General features: G+C 43.5%; 1 protein-coding gene across 1 annotated transcript in view; it reads left to right on the top strand.

Moving 5' to 3' along the window:
• whrna (whirlin a) overlaps nucleotides 1-17175 on the top strand; it is a 112190-nt gene that overhangs the window by 62247 nt on the left and 32768 nt on the right. The window contains exons 4-6 of the mRNA XM_056578740.1: nucleotides 1602-1616; nucleotides 12177-12478; nucleotides 15325-15361. Of these exons, the coding sequence (XP_056434715.1) occupies nucleotides 1602-1616; nucleotides 12177-12478; nucleotides 15325-15361 (354 nt within the window). The remainder of the gene's footprint in view (nucleotides 1-1601; nucleotides 1617-12176; nucleotides 12479-15324; nucleotides 15362-17175) is intronic.

Genomic DNA, 17175 nt, shown 5'->3' with positions numbered 1-17175 from the left:
TGTGTGTGTGTGTGTGTGTGTGTGTGTGTGTGTGTGTGTGTGTGTGTGTGTGTGTGTGTGTGTGACACACACACACACACACACACACACACACACAAAAAAATATAAAATATATTTAAAAAAATATATATATATTTATTTTTTATTTCTATTTTATACTGGCCCATGATAGGCTCCCAGATCGGCGAAGGCCCAAGACAATGTGATTTTTTGTTTGGGGCTTACAAAGATCAGAGGCCTATCATCAGCCAAGAATGATAGGCCAACAACGTCAACAACTGCAAAATGTCGGAAATAAGTTACACATCTTCATTGTAAGATCCCCTCTCAGGGGGCCTACGAAACCTCAGCCCCAGGGCCCAATGGCAGGTTAAGGCAGGCCTGGGCATCGGGATTGATGAGGGAAGGGGCCAGAGGGAAGAGTGCCACCTATTGGCCACAACCCGACAACACTTACAGCACCTGGGGTTACCAGGCGGTCTAAGTACTAACCAGACCCGACCCTGCTTAGCTTCCGAGATCAGACCAGGTCGGGCATGTTCAGGGTGGTATGGCCGTGAAGTAGATCTGATAGAGAGCCAAAGTCTAGTGGGAAATTCTTTGCATCTACGCTTTTTTTGTAGTTCACTTTTCAAGCATTTGCTATGTGCCAAAATGAGGAATTATGAATTGTTAAATGCATTTCTGTTTGTCCTTCGGTCATCATGTATAATGGCCAATACTTCTGCTATGAAGCGCGACGTACTCTCGTAATTTAGATAATTTGTGAATATGTGAGCAAAGGTGTAGAGAGAGGAGGGCAGTGGTGGAGGGGCGGGAGAGCTAGAGTAAGTTTTAGTCTAATATCATCTCCTGTTGACACATTTATCTGATTCAAATGAAAACTCGAAATAGATTAGCAGGGCTTTGATCCACGGAAAACATTCACAAGCTGAGTCGGCGAGAAATCCCTTTAACTCAAACATCTGATTTAATCACCGATACTAATTCAATACTTAAAATCAAAGGGTGCTAAGTGCTTGTCATATCCTTCGCCTTTGTAGTGAACAGCGGCGATGCCGTCGCAGCGTAGCCTGAATCCGACTGTGTGGTGCTCATTATAGGGTCCTCACTTGAGGGCCACTCAAAGACCTGCTATTCAGAGGAGAATACTTACACATGACAACGTGCACATCCCTTTGCGGCGGTGCCCAGCACGTGTCCTCTAGCACGCCTTTCATGTTGTCCACTCAGGTATTCACATCCCATAGTGGCTCACTGCAGGGGCACCTGGTCTATAGTTAGCTATGTTAGCCATAGCCTAGCTTAGCTTTACCTATGTTGGAGTTTATGACCAACTGTGATTAGCTGTTTATAATGATTGCTGATTATAATTGAGCTAGTTAAGGTTAATAGCTAACTATTATTAGCTGTAATCTAGTTTAGCTCAAAGCTATGTTCATTTTGTACTAAAAATCCCATCATGCATAACCACTGATACCACTAATACTACCATTACTAGGCCCACTAGTACCCGTAATGATAATGTGGCCAATACAACTTAGTGAATCTTCATCATCATCACAATCATAATCATAATCACCATATTAATAACCATGAAGCCCAGCCCCGGATCCGTAGTGCAACCTGTGTGTGTGTAACTTTGTCAGGGACGCAGTGTGCATCCTAAACAGTCCGACTAACATCCCCAGGGCTCCGGTCTGTTGGCTGGAGCCGAATGCCAAGCTAAGGACATGTTTGAGTGGCAGCACTCAGCGGGTAAATATGAACCCCCCTTCGCTGTCCATTATTACCTCCTCTCACTCCAGGTCCTGTGACTCCGCCTTGAGCCAACTGTCTATATTAAACAAAAACAAATAACTGCTGTTTATCCAGCAGGCACGGACACACCCCATGTGTATCCAGGCGTTTATGACTTGTATTCAATACAATACCCTGCCTTATGCATATACATACGTGTATGCATCATGTGAAGGTCCTCACTATTCTGTCTTTGCTGAGGCTCTTGGGTTCCATTAATTGTCTGGTGTTGGACTACAGTGAGACAATCATTATAAAAGCAATCATCAGGCCACAATAATCATAATCATATATATCTTAAAAAATAGTAAACCTACTCACTCTTCCGTTTGCTAACGCACTTCCTCTTGCCTACAGTCTTGTAGGGTACTCTTTTTGTTTTACCATCTTTGTTGGTCGGCAGTGAGAAGGAAATCTTTCGTGACCTTCTACACCTGTGTGTGTGTGTGTGTGTGTGTGTGTGTGTGTGTGTGTGTGTGTGTGTGTGTGTGTGTGTGTGTGTGTGTGTGTGTGTGTGTGTGTGTGTGTGTGTGTGTGTGTTTAGTTTTGGCAGCATTGCTACAGCACATAAAACGTGATTCTCTCTCAGGGTAGCAAAAGGTCAGGCCTGCCAAACACTACCCTTTTCAACGAGTCTGCCTGGTTTGTTTTAATTTAATTAGCGGGTCTGAAATAAAGGTCTGAGGGGAGGGAAAGGTCTTTCTGGTGGTGAAGTACACGCGGTGACGCACTAAACAGGTAAAGTAACTGGAGAAACTAGCTTGAGGAGCTGCTCGCTTAGCACCAGCAGCTAATTGCTATAAAGGTAAAGTAGCCTGATGAGCTGCTAGCTTAGCCCCAGCAGCTAATTGATGTAAAGGTAAAGTAGCTTGAGGAGCGTCTAGCTTGGTGCTAGCAGCTAATTTTGCGGCTCATTGAGTTAAAGGTTAGCGGCTCATTGAGTTAAAGGTAAAGCAACAGGAGGAGATGCTATCGTAGCGCTACCAGCTTATTGAGGTTAAGGTCAAGCAGCGGGAGGAGATGCTAGCGTCTCATTTCAGCGAGAGAGGGTGAGAAAGAAAATCACTGTAAAATTTGAATTGCTTCTTTGCTGGCGTAGTTAAGGTGATGAACTGTGTAAGTAAGTAAATATGTGGCTTGCCTCTTGGCTGCCACATATTGCAGCAAACAATAATATTGATGTTTTGGTATGCTAGTAGTCCACCCATACCAACTTACCGTTCTCATACTTGTTGTTATTGTGTTATTACTCACTCACTGACTTACCCCTGGGAACAGGATAGACAAGGGGCCTTTCGACTCACCACTACTGAGGGTTTCTGGGTTTGAACCCCAATGTGTACAGACTCTCTGTAGATTACCTAAAGCAAGAGGCCCCCAAACCAAACCCCCTCCTCAATGACCTGTATCTACAATTATTTGTATAAAGGAATCATTTTAATACCTGAATAGTAAACCGCAAACACACTGTGGAGGTCTCTCGTTATGAATAATCAGCACTTCATTATTTCCTAATTCTCAAGGTAGATCTATGGAGAGTGAGAGGTCAAACACAGCAGACGTTTTCAGTGCCTTGTTTATCAGCTGCCGCCTCCTTTTTGAGGCTTAGCTTCTGCACAGAAACCGTCGCTGTCCATGGTGCTGGAATATGTAAACGACACGAGTACCCACACACAAAAAGCACAGAATCCTCTTTTTAAGTCTTTCTTTTCCTGAGTGTGCGTGTGTGCGTGTGTGTGTGTGTTACAGTCTGTGCGTGCCTGCGTGTCCGTGTGTGCACGCCTAAGTCTTGTGCATGAGTGTTTCTCTCTGTGTCTTTTGTGTGTGTGTGCGTGTGTGCGTGTCTGTTCGTGGCAGAGAGAGAAACTCTGAACAAGAGAATGTAATGGAGAAAATAATAATTTTTGTTTTTCTCTTTCTGAATCGTGTGAAAGAAAGAGAATTCTCTTTCTGAATCATGTGAATTATGCCTTCAGCTAGATCTATGAGGAGATCTAGCTGAAGGCATTATATTCTCAATGATCTTTCTTTCATCGTAACTATTAAAAACCTCAACGTTCTTCATTCTCCTTTCACTTCTCTGCATTAAGTGCATAGTGGCGAATTTAATTAAAATGCAATTATCTGCTTTACATTTAATGATGTAAGTGAAAGTGATTCACATCTGTCCCCAATATTATTCTCTGTTCGTCAATCATCGTGTTCGTCATACTTCATCCAAACCTGAGTGCATTAGGTTCTGTTAAGAAGCTCCAATATAATACATATTATAACCAAATTAAAGTTAAGAGCTTAATCAAAAATAGCATTAAACTATAAAATGGCTAATAAGTGAGATTTATCTTTCAGCTAATCATAATTATGAAATTCATAGTTACGGTTAGCTGTTAAATATAACTTTGCGCCATGTTATATAATTACAACATGATCTATGCTGCAGTATAAACTATACAGCATCGATACTTTACTAATTAACGTGGCCAGTAATCAATAGCTATGAACTGGGCCTCCCCTACTAGTGAGCCACTAAGGGACATGAAAACCTAAGTAGACAACATGAAATGCATCCTTCAGGAGGCGTGCACCACTGCACAGGGGCGTGCCGTGCACGTGTGCGTTCAGAGTGCACTTCTCTTGCCGTATGGAGAAGGAGGAGGAGAAGGAGCAGAGAGCAAAGAAGAATATGATGTATCTCTCATAAATCCAGATGAAGTGGACCTATGTTTCCTCCACCACTGCAGTGTGATAGCACAGTGTTTGGGATGAGCAAACAGGAAAGGGAAGGAGCTTTGTATGGAAGCCTTTGTCTTTAAGAAAGTCGTATTGTTGCGTAAATGGAGATGCCTGCATGTGGGTACACCAACTGGCGTTTGTGTCTGTGTGTGTGTTTATCTGTTTGTTTCTGTGTGTTTGTGTGTTTGGTCACGACTCTGGAGTTTGTAAACAGGAGCACGCATGTGTGTGTGGGTTGGTTTAACTGGGTTTAACTGACAAGAGGCGTGTGCGTGTGTGTGTGTGTGTGTGTGTGTGTGTGTGTGTGTGTGTGTGTGTGTGTGTGTGTGTGTGTGTGTGTGTGTGTGTGTGTGTGTGTGTGTGTGTGTGTGTGTGTGTGTGTGTGTGTTATTGATCAAAATGTAGTGTGTTGACAAGCAGCTGGACTCATTAGTCACCTGGGACAGTTCAAGAGGAAATAATGACTCCCCGCAAAAAACATCACGATGGAGCATGATTAACATCGCCCTCTCTCCCTCCCTCCCTCTCTCTTCATCCCACTCTACCTGTCTGTCAATCTCTCTTCTCATTGCGTATCTGTCAATCTCTTTTTTTCTCTCTCACCCACTCCACCTCTCTGTTAATTCATAATTTCTTTCTCTCTCTCCCTCGCCTGCTCTATCCAACTCTATCGCTCTCTGTCTATTCCACTTCGTCCATGTCTCTTGCTCTTGCTGTCTGTCTGTCTTGCGCTCTATCTCTCTCTCCACCTATCTATCTCAGTCTCTCTCTCGCTCTTTGTTAGTATTTCTATCCATCTCTCTCTCTCCCTCCCTCCCTCACCAATCCTCCTCATGCACACCAAAATACACAGCAACAACAAAAACGCACACTGACACAAGCAGTGACGTAAATACAACCTTTGTGGCTCTAACTGCCCTGGAGGCGATCCAGGGTTTGGTTGCATCAAGGGGCAATTTTGGCATTGGTTTCATGCTCTGCATTACTGCCTCCTCTCATTGTGTTTCTGCTGCAAACGCACAAGCACAAACGCTGAAGCATCTCCTAGTAATTACCCTGTTGACACGCACAATAGTTGACCGACCGCCACCGCCACCACGCTCTGTTGTGCCAACGGCCAAGGGGTCAACACAAAACATGATTGTTTTTGTTTGTTTGGTATTTATTCTGTTTTATGCATCCGAATTGCCCCTTGTAACATGAAACATTACCCCGGAAGGAACTGTTTTACTGGGCGATTCATAACGCTTTGACAGTTGCCTTCATAGATGCTAACGGTACTGCTAATGTTTTTATGAAAGCTGACAAATGTCTGACATTCCGACGTTGTGTATTTTCTCGAGACCTCGTTCAACGTAAGCGGCTTTAATACATTTGACATTTGCCGTTTGACATTTTACTACAGTTCAGTAGGATCGATGATTCAGCATTTGTAAGATTTAGTAGTTGTCTCAACATCAACTGGATCTACATCAACGGTTGGGACCTATAAACAGTTTTGATGATATAAAAAAAAATATTTTGATATATTTTGAAGCAACAAGGGACAATAACTGTACTTATGGTTGTTATTTGTTTTCTGCCCTCTGAAACGAAGGAAAACAACGTGATAAGGAAAAACATCGCCCACATTGGAAGCAATTGAATAGCTCAAGGTCGGAGTTCAAGAAGTTGCTGAAGGACTTAAGGCAGCAGTGGGGTTCTTAGCGAGCAATATGACCGCTCTGACAGGCTCCTTCCTACTGCTCCTCCTCCTCCTCCTCCTCCTCTTCCTTCTCCTCCACTGTCCCTCTGCGACCCAGTCGGCTGTGATCTCAGGTGGATATCTCCTCACTAGAGATCACAGGCTCTCGTATGACAGTTAGCGCCTGCTGAAGACCTTGGACGGTCTCCTCTCGGTGTCAGACTGTCAGGAGAGAAGGCTGGCGAGGCTCGAGCTGAATGTAGTAATGTGAAAAGTTCTAAAATGTATAAGAGGAGAGGACTTGTGATTACCGTTGTGTTCGTTCCTAAATGTCTCGCTGTGGCAGGTTCTGGAATGATCCATGCCTTGATGGTTACACAACACCCAATCATACCATCCAATTGGCTGGTCTTGTCTGTGGCTTGGTGCCTGTCATTCTGATTGGCTGGTCTTGTCTGTGGCTTTGTGCCTGTCATTCTGATTGGCTGCATTGTTTCTTCAAATAGGGAGAAAGTATTGTATATTCATACTGCGCTGTACTGCATTGGCATAATTAGCTTTCAACACCATGCCCTGCCACTAAGCACACAACTGTTTTCAAAGTATATTGCGTATTATGCATAATCATTTGTAGTTGTAAAAACTGATTTATGCATCCGGGACTTGAACCTAAACCCAAGACATTCTGCTGACTTCACCACTATGCTAATGCTAATGCTAAGGAAACGTTTATCAGAACATCTTTAGTCATGGCAGTTTAATCATTGTATACACATCACCTAAAGCACTTTAATGCCTCACAGTAACGCCAGTGAAAAGTATCTATGATGAATATCAATATGTATTTTTTTAATAAAGAAATATCAAGTAGATCAGGACTTAAACATATCCCTCCCACTGCTGGTATCCATGGTGTTGAGCTTTGTCCTTTTGACATCGCCATGCAGTTAATTTAGAGAGTGCTGTTCTCTCTCGTGGAGTGTGATGAGAGAGGAACACGTTGGAGCATCAGGAGTATCTGGGAGAGGATGGAGGGAAGGAGGAGGGCAGAGAGAGGAGGACGGCAAGGATGGATAGGAAGGAGGCCAGAGGAAATTAAAAAGAGGGGACGAGAGGGAAGAGGATGGGAGGACAGGAGATGGAGAGGGGATCCATGGAGAGGAAGCCAGGAGGTGGAGGGGAGAAGAATGGAGAGGATGGAGGAGTGGCGGAGGGCAGAGGAGGAGAGGAGAGAAAACTATTGGATTGCCTGAACGAGGAACTATAAAATAAAAATAAAAATGAGGTGTTAAGAAGTGATTGAACAAGAATTGAAGAGCAGGTGGATGGTAGTAGTCAAGTGTAATAAGAAAGAAGAGAGAACGAGAAATATAGAAAGGAGGAAAGAAAGAGAAATAGAGGAAGGAGAGCAAGATCAGAAGAGGGGTATAGAAGGAGGGTGGGTAGAGGTTGTAGAGGAGTACGACGTTGACGGATGAGTGGAAAGAATCGAGGAAGAGCAAATAGGAAAATAAAAGAGACAAGAGATGAAGGGGAGGAGGAGGAGAATGATGAAAAGGAAAGTTGAAGACTGGAGGGAGAAGAGGATCTGGAGGAGACGCTCTGGAAATAGAGCATGTTCGATGGGATGAGCAGGGACGTGTGTGTGTGTGTGTGTGTGTGTGTGTGTGTGTGTGTGTGTGTGTGTGTGTGTGTGTGTGTGTGTGTGTGTGTGTGTGTGTGTGTGTGTGTGTGTGTGTGTGTGTGTGTGTGTGTGTGTGTGTGTGCACGCACTTGTGTGTGTATGTATGTTTGTGTGTTTGAGTGAGTGTGTGTTATGGATGAAGGCTATTAATTATAAAGTACTGACAGGGTAATCACTGGCAGTACATAGTGAGGAAGAGGAGCAGGAGGAGGAATAAAAAGAGAAGGGGGCTTTATTACAGATGAACCACTTCCATCTTATCTTCAATAAGTTGACTGTTGAGTTTTCATTAACTTTATGTATTATGTTTTTTCATAGTTTTTTTGTGCTTTTACACACAACAATCTACTCATGGAAGTACAGGAATTTCCCCTTTCCATTGTTTTCTTGTTTTTTTTGTTTGGCTTTGGCAATCTCAAAAGCCTTATTGGGCATTATGGGAGAAAGGCCATTGTTACCACAGTGTTTCTCATTGCCCACATCTCAATTAAAACAATCTGAAGCCAAACAAAGAACCAGCTCAGCGGTGGGATCAGCAAATAGAAAATAAAACAAAGTCCCCGAGCCCCCCTGTTGAAATTGGTAGCTTCGTTTATTCCTTACAATGAATGCAGTTCAAGCAGTCCCCCCCCCCCCCCCCTCATCCTTTGTGCCAAGGGACAGAGAATCAGAACGAAAAACAAATGCTTTACCCTGCCTGGTGTTTAGGAAAGCATGTGTTCAGGGATGCATACGAATTCATCTGTCATCACAATTTAAATTCACCTCTTCATTCATGAACGGTCGAGGTGAACTTCATGGTAGGCATGCAAGGTGTGTGTGTTAATAGAGGCGGTTGGAGGAAGAATGGGGGACGTCATCTCCCCCCCCTCAAGGGGGTCCGAACCATGAATAGAAGGGAGACAAGGCAGGGACTAAAACAAGGTTTCTCTTCTGATTCTGCTTTTGCTCAGATGAATGCAGCTCTGATATATTCTCTCTCTGCAGCATTCAGGGTAAAAAAATATGTTTTTAATGAGGTACGCATTTAGGTATTATTTTCTTCATTCGCTGCATTTTATTCCTCGAGAGTTTGTAGAGTTAATGGCAGATGTTTCCGGTGACTGTGGGTGATGTGTGGAGAAGAAAAGATTCAGAAAAAAAACATGGTTTTCGAGAATGCCGAATACCAAGTCAAAATAAAGTATAAATAGTGTATTGTTAACATAATCGTTCCCTAGACAGGATTTTGTGTGAAAATATTTTTACACGAATAATAATAATAAAAAATTCAATTCATCTAGCGCTTTTCTCACACTCAAAGCGCTTAACATAGGAACACAACAATAAACAAACAAAAGGAAATGTAAAGTTGAGTCTGGTGAGCAGGATGGTGTGGTTTACGGTATCGAAGGCTGCTCTCAGGTCAAGGAGGATGAGGAAGTTGAGGGAACGAGGCGTTGGCAGAGGTGAGGAGGTCATTGAGGACTTTGAGGAGACAGTTTCTGTGCTGTGGAGGGGGCGGAAGCCAGATTGGAGGGGTTCGCAGAGGTTATTGGTGTGGAGATGGGATTGGAGTTGTGTGGTGACGATGCATTCAAGGGTACAAAATCTACGCAAAGACTTGACACTCGATACTCATTAACCCGTACGAACTCTGTGTACGGTCAATAACCTGGAAGACCTGGAAGGAGGAGCTAGCCCCTCCAACCACCCTGTCTCCCAGCATTATGTTGGTCTTACATCACTGGTTCAACAGGGTTCTCCTCAAACGTAAGCAACTATTATTGGTGTGCTAAATTAACATTAAAGCCACACACAGGCTCGCTGCTGCGTTGCCATGGTGATGATGCATACAGAGTTCACCTAACTGTCGGCTAACAAGAGGAAATCTAGAAGACGTGCGGTTTAATATTCATCGGTGTTTGTGTGTGTGTTTGTTCTCGGTGTGTGTGTGTGTGTGTGTGTGTGTGTGTGTGTGTGTGTGTGTGTGTGTGTGTGTGTGTGTGTGTGTGTGTGTGTGTGTGTGTGTGTGTGTGTGTGTGTGTGTGTGTGTGTTTTTCTGCATGCATCTACATGGGTTACCTTTATGGGTGTGTTTTGTGTGTGCGTGTGTGTGTTTCGCGTCCGTCTCGGCGTATTTGTGTACGCACATCCATACCGAGTAATGAATTGGCTTAGCTGTGTGACCGGCGTTATTCATACGCTGCCCCCTTTCACTGCCTTTGCTGATGCTCGTAACATTCAGCCTGTCGTGCAGAGCTCCTGATTATATCGTAGTAGTGCGGCTGCTCCTGTTTTCCATCATCCAGTTTGAAGTCAGGGACAAGCTATTGGGTATCGGGCCTCATTCATAACAGGCTCATGTTCTTGGGCTGGGAGAAAACTCTCTGAAAACACAGGGATTTCGGGGGCATTGGCTTGCTGGACACAAAATAAAACAAAATACGCCAATGGACATCTGTCAGCTTTTTGTTTTGGGGCTGGTGCTGAACTCTAAATCTAAAGCGCCTGTCAAAGCAGCTTTACAAGGCCAGCGGCGCCTGTGTCATATTTCTTAAGGGATAGTGTAATCATCGATCCTGGCAGCAGAGGTTCATATAGACGGGGAGCCTGGGAGAGGTTACTCCTGGAGATTTGCGCCAACTTGATGCGTTTCCAATACAAAGCTGTCTTATTGTTGCTTTTGACATCAGCTTTTTGTCATGTAAAACCCTCCCTGTTGCAGTGTCAGGCAATCCTCAACAAACCGATGGTTGTTGTTTCAATATGGCAGTTGGGGTTAGATTCTATCATTCTGTGTTATTGTATTCATTTCTTTCGGTGGCGTATTATTATTTTTATCATGGGTTCCGTACATCACAAAGACAGAATAACAGTATAAATAAACGACGAATGATGTTGAAAGAGACTGAAAGAGTTTTCTCCTTGAGAGAACGAAGTTGAGATCCATTTGTCTATCTGTATTTCATATATATATATATATATATATATATATATATATATCATACATGATTATGGATGAAACCTCTGTCATGTTCTGAGGGCACATGTTTGGTCGATGGTTAAACCAACCAGCTAAAACATATAATGGACCACATATTCAATTCTTACCTTGCTTTCCGCTCATTAATTTACTATTTTGACTGTGTTCAATTACATACATGAAGTCAATGTTTTTACAGATTTACAGATTCTTAATTTTCCATAAATAAATCTTTTTTGCATAACAGCATTCAACGGAGGCTTAAATCCCACAGTGGGGCCTTAGTGGGAAAAACAACAGAATACCAGGTCGGGGCTTAGTCAGCCAGAATCAAGATCATTGTGAGAGTTTTTCTTGCATTATTCCACTTCATCTAGTCCTAATACAAATCCTAAATCCTTATCCATTCCTAATTCTTATAGAAGTCAAAACACAGCTTGCAAGAAACCGACGTCACAGTCCTCTGACACTCACATAGACTATGGGATCATGAAAACAAGCCCAACCGCAGGAGCAGGAAGAAACCCATTTTGGAATGGGTTATTAATTCTCTCATTCAGCTTGACGGGACACGACAAGGGGAGAATTGAAGATCCACATTAGCTAAATACAGCAGAACACAGTAGCTTAATTCAGGAGCTGCACAGTTCATACCTCCTAAGAGTGTGAGTGTGCGTGGGCGGATGTGATTAGCAGTAAAGTGGCCCTAGCGGCCGGCAAATCACAACGTAAACGCTGTCTGTTTATCAACGAATTAGCACAGGGCACATTGTAAGAGCCTGCTCACGGCTGTTGCTAAACGATGCCTCTGTTTCGTTTGAAGTCGGCGTCACGTTGGTTTTGTTTACTGAGTGGGAACATTGGTAGACTAGTCCTCTTCTAGGGTGTTTGGTCACACACTAATGGTTCTTGGTTCGATCCCCAAGGTTTTCAGTCAAATCTGTTGGCGTCCTTGTGTGACACCCCCCGAGGTGACTAGAAATGCTGTCGGTTGCTTTGCAAGAGGTCCTCATCTAAAGGCCTAAAATCTGGTGGAATTGTATTTCAAGCATTATTTGTATTATTAATCATCCGCATCCAGCACAGGATAAATTATTGATTATTGTTTCCATTTTCGGTTAATCCCGGAACACAACTGTGCCACCTCCCCAACCAACCCCCTGTCGCTCTCTCTTTAACCTCCCCTCTTTAACCTTTAACCTTTGACCCAACCCCACGTCGTCGGTACCTGTTCTCTGTTTGTCACGTGTCATCACACTGCGTACGTTCAGCGCTGCGCCCTCCCCCCGCCCGCCCTGCCTCGCACCAAGCACGGCCCGCAACCGGCTCCAACACCCCCCTACTGGCCTCTCTGTCTCCCCTCCCCCGACTCTCCCTCCCCCGGCTCCCCCCCCTCCCACCAGGTGGGCGACCAGATCCTGGAGGTGAACGGGCGCAGCTTCCTGGGCATCCCCCACGACGACGCGGTGCGCGTGCTCAAGTCGTCGCGCCACCTGATGATGACGGTGAAGGACGTGGGCCGGCTGCCGCACGCCCGCACCGTGGTGGGAGAGACCAAGTGGATCGCCAGCTCCCAGATCTCCGAGACCTCCACCACCAGCAGCCTGGCGGGGTGAGTGAGTGTGTGTGTGTGGGTGGGGGCGGGGGGGGGGGGTGTGTGGGAGGGGGGGGGGGCGGATGGTTCTTAGTGTGTGTGTGTGTGTGTGTGTGTGTGTGTGTGTGTGGGGGCTTCAGCTGACGTGTGTGTGCGAGATTGTTTGTTTTGTGCTACAGTATATGTGTGATTTGCGTGTATGGGTTGTGTCTTTGTATTTGTGTTATACGCCTGTGGTGTTTGCGTGGATTGCTTGTGTGTATTGGTTGGTGGATTGTGATTTGTGGTTGACTTTAGTTGTCGTTATTTGCGTGCGTTTGCTTTTTTGGGTGCAATTTTCTATCTGTGTGTGTGGGTGGGATGGTGACTTTTTTAATATTTACGTGTGTGTACAATATATTTGCCTTTTTGTAAGTGCATACTTGTTTTGTATGGCTGAGTTTGGGGGTGTCTATTGTGCACACGTTTGTTTATATGCGAGTATTTCCTCTCCATCAATTCCCATCTCCGAGGAACACGATGTACACAGAGAGGAGTTTGGGTGTTTTCCACGTGAAGCGACTCTACCCTCTTCATGATGAAGAGTCCCGGGTCAACATATTAACTGCTCCCGCTGTAAATCTTCTTCATTACCTGTCTGGGGCAGGCCATTCTCCTTTAGCTGCCAGAACGCCAGTAATTGTGAAGATTCTGTAACAAAACCGACACAAAGTGTTTTTAAGTTAATTTATTTGGTGACATTAGCTTGGATGGGCATGCAGACGCACTCGCAACTCATTAAATCGTAGATTTTCCAAGCCTTTGTGGTCTTATTGGAAATTTGTCTGTGCGTAATTTAAAAGCCAGAGCACTTTCTGTCTGCCTCTCCTCCTGACATCTTGGAGATTAAAGGGTAGTTGTTCATGACAAGCGAAATAAAAAAATAACGGTTACAATTAAAAATGCTTTACCACCTGGCAAGGCTTGTGGTTCCCTCTCACCTCCCGGTGTGATCCGTTGTAATGAGTTTAGTGTCAGTGGGTCCTTTGTATCATTTGTAATGAGTTGAGCTCCAGCTGCTTCTCACAAGGTATGACGGTGTGTAATGGCTTCAGTTTCAATTCGTCCTCGTTTCGTATTCGTGAACGTTACGGGCAATGAATGTAATGTGCTCTTGTTGGTCGGGAAAAGTTCATGATATGTTATGAGACTAACTTCTGTTGGTCCACAAAAGGTATGACGTCATAATAAGTTTAGCTCCTGTTGGTCTGTCACAAGGTATGACATCATAATGAGTTTAGCTCCTATAGGTCCTAACAAGTTATGACCTCGTAATGAGTTTATCTCCTATTGGTCCGAATAAGGTAGGACATCATAATGAGTTTAACTCCCATTAATCCTCACCAGGTATGACTTCATAATGAGTTTAGCTCCTATTGGCCCTGAGTCACAAGGTATGACGTCATAATGAGTTTAGCTCCTGTTGATCTCACCAGGTATGACGTCATAATGAGTTGAAGTCCTGTTGGTCTGTCACAAGGTATGACGTCATAATGAGTTTAGCTCCTGTTGATACTAACAAGGTATGACGTCATAATGAATTTAGCTCCTGTTGATACTAACAAGGTATGACGTCATAATGACTTTAGCTCCTGTTGATACTAACAAGGTATGACGTCATAATGACTTTAGCTCCTGTTGATCTCACAAGGTATGACGTCATAATGATTTATGAGTGCACACACCTGTGATTGACAAGCAACATTATTTCTCCAAAGCAATACGGGAGGACATGCCCTGATTTGTCAGAAATGACAGTTTAACATCGAAATGGTAGAAACATAGATATTCAACAACAGAAACTCACAGTGCATTTCACTCACTAGCAACTGACAGAGGGCTGTGTTATTCTAACCAATGACACCCAAATAACAGCTCTTGAATCTTACCTGAAGCCCCTTTTTAACAGGAAGCCAGTGACGGCTGAGTTGGTCTGGGAGAGTTAAAATAAGATAATCTGATTTAAACCCTCTAATTCAATCCCAATCCTCGGTTTCAGAAGATTAATTTAGATGTCCCATTTGAGGAAGCAACCGAGCACTTCACAGGTGCTTACCTATGGATGTATATTTACCCATTTCTTACACAATGAGATTCGAAGTGAATGCCAAAAATATTTATTTTCATGTGCATCGTTTCGGAGATTATTGACACAGGAGGATTTCAGAGAGAAATAGAAACAAACTTCAGAAACTGTGACAATTATCCTTTTTCCAATACAAGTGGGTGTGTGAATGGATTTTTGTGGCTTGCGGTGTGTGTGGGTGTCGGTGTGCACGTGCATGTGATTGTGCGTGAATCAAATTCAAGTTACCAGGCAGTTGTGTCGAGTTGCACGCTATTAATGTGACGAGCTTGCTGCAAATTAACTCTGTGAGAGACACAAAAGGGGGTAGAAGATGCAGCGCCTCAGTGACGAGGCGATCCCACACAGTGATGAGGCTCAGATGACACTCCAGTCCAGCCTGGAGTCTGCCCACCACAATACCGCCTCTCTATCAACAACCCTGTGTGACGACGTGCATGTTTGCATATGAGTGTTGCATATCTTTGTGTGCGACTGTATCTTTGTAGCTCTCTCACTCTCTGTAGTAGGCTTTTCTTTTGTGTTGGTGTGTTGAGTGACTGCCATGAGAACATAAGAACAATCATGGTTCTGTTTCAGTGTGTCTTGACATGTTTGTGTATTAGTGGACATGTCTTTGTGTAAGTGGACATGTTTGTGTACCATTCTATGTTATGAGACAAGTTTGTATTAGTGAACATGTTTGTGTATCAGTCTATGTTATGAGACATGTTCGTAATGCTCTTCATGTCTCCTGCAGTGTTTCCATGGACCAGGGAGCCTCCGCAGCCGGAAAGGTAAGACTTGTTTCGTTTGTGTGTGTGTGTGAGTGCATGTGTGTGAGTGCATGTCCTATTAAGGTATACTTGTTCATGATGCCTAGCCCCCTGCCTACTAATCAATGATGTGTATCTGTATTCACTGTAAGACGCTTTTTGAAGACTCTGCTGGAAGACTGAAAATAAGTGTAACTTGAATCTGGATGTGCGTGATGTAGTCTCATCTTTTTAAGGGTGTATTCGTCCTGCATCTGTATTTGAGCTGGAAGAAATGCTTGGGTGATTCCCCACGGCCCGCAAGTCATTTTAAATATCTATCAATGCGCGGCAATGCCTGATCGACGCTGCAGTGTCATTTGCCAGAGGCGAACCATTTGACACACCTCATAGCACCTTCTCCTGCACCTCATCACTTACAAACCGTCTGAGCACCGGCATCACTTCTTCCTCAGGGAGCGAGAGGACAGATTTGGGCCTATCCCGTTGTCAGATTAGTGATTTTATACAATAAAGTAACAGGAATGTTCTTTGAGGATTTGGCAAATTTATAGCTCTTCAAAGGTTGGAGCTCAATATACACTTTACACTTAGAGAGGTTATTCTCCATGATCAGACGTTATTTTGAAAAACAGGCATGTACAGAACTGTAAAGATCTCTGTTTAAGGCAGACAACATATTCTCAATTACTGAATAAATAAAAAAAATTCTGACAGACGTGCACACTTTAAGCAGATCTCGCCAAGTAGACAATTTAGTAGGACTGCTAAAAACTTCTTATGTAAGACACAATTTTTTGTCAACTTGACAATACTATTTCCAATATACCAATATCCAACATAACACTTTTTAGAAAACACTTTTATAGAAAATACAATGAGGTAAACCTGGTTTATATTTAGTGTGAGGCGTTTGTTGCGTTGGTTTGTTTTTGTTCAACTGGGCTAAATTTATTGATTTTCAGACGGGGAAGGTGACGCTGGAACAGCACAATCTGGGTCGCCCATAGGATGTGGGTCACCCAGGGGATTGTGGGTAACCTAGGGGATTGTGGGTAACCCAGAGGTTTCTGGGTCAGCATTACAAAACTAACTGAGCGGACCCATGGTTACGGTGTCAGTTATTGATCAGCAAGCGAAGCCCTAAATACATTTTATTTATTTATTGTCTATGCATATAGTTCACGTATAAGTTCTATGTTTGAATAGGACATGGCTAGCTTTAGCTCACATTTTTGCTGCAATATGTTGTCCAGACAGAACCAAATAAAGTCTGATTATATGGAATAGACTAGATTTCCCAGTGGGAAAATTGAAGATTATCATCTACGGTTGATGCTGAAATGATCTGTAATAGTGCTTTTCTAATTATTTTCTAATTATAATACAACTGCTAGATAATTTTTGGAGAAGGCAGCAGAATGAGTACAGAGGATAGCTTGAGGCAGGAGAGCAGTAGGGAGCAAACTATTACCAGTGCAGTCCGTTTCTATACTGCCTGGAAATATTAAAATTAAATTGAAAACAAAAAAAATATTTATTAAAAATAAAACGAGATCCACTATAATTTATAGATTTATATTGTGTATACCAGGAAACACAGTTCTTCATAGAGATTTTTGTCCTTCTGAATACTGTCTGACCAGGCTGAAAAAAGAGCCTAGTCTAATCAGGGCCTCAGTCTAGTCACTCTGGCCCAGAGTTTAGTGTGGGCCAGATTAGTCTAATGGTTATGATGTTTGATTACCAACAGAAAGGTTTTAGTTTCAAACCCAAATGACATACCTACCCCCTACCCCCTACCTGCTCCTTAAAGGACACCCAAACCCGAAGGG

This window comes from Gadus chalcogrammus, chromosome 19, assembly GCF_026213295.1.
Source record: "Gadus chalcogrammus isolate NIFS_2021 chromosome 19, NIFS_Gcha_1.0, whole genome shotgun sequence".
Lineage (NCBI taxonomy): Eukaryota > Metazoa > Chordata > Actinopteri > Gadiformes > Gadidae > Gadus > Gadus chalcogrammus.
The sequence above is the reverse complement of the archived record's forward strand: the minus strand, read 5'-3'. Positions and strand labels throughout refer to the sequence as shown.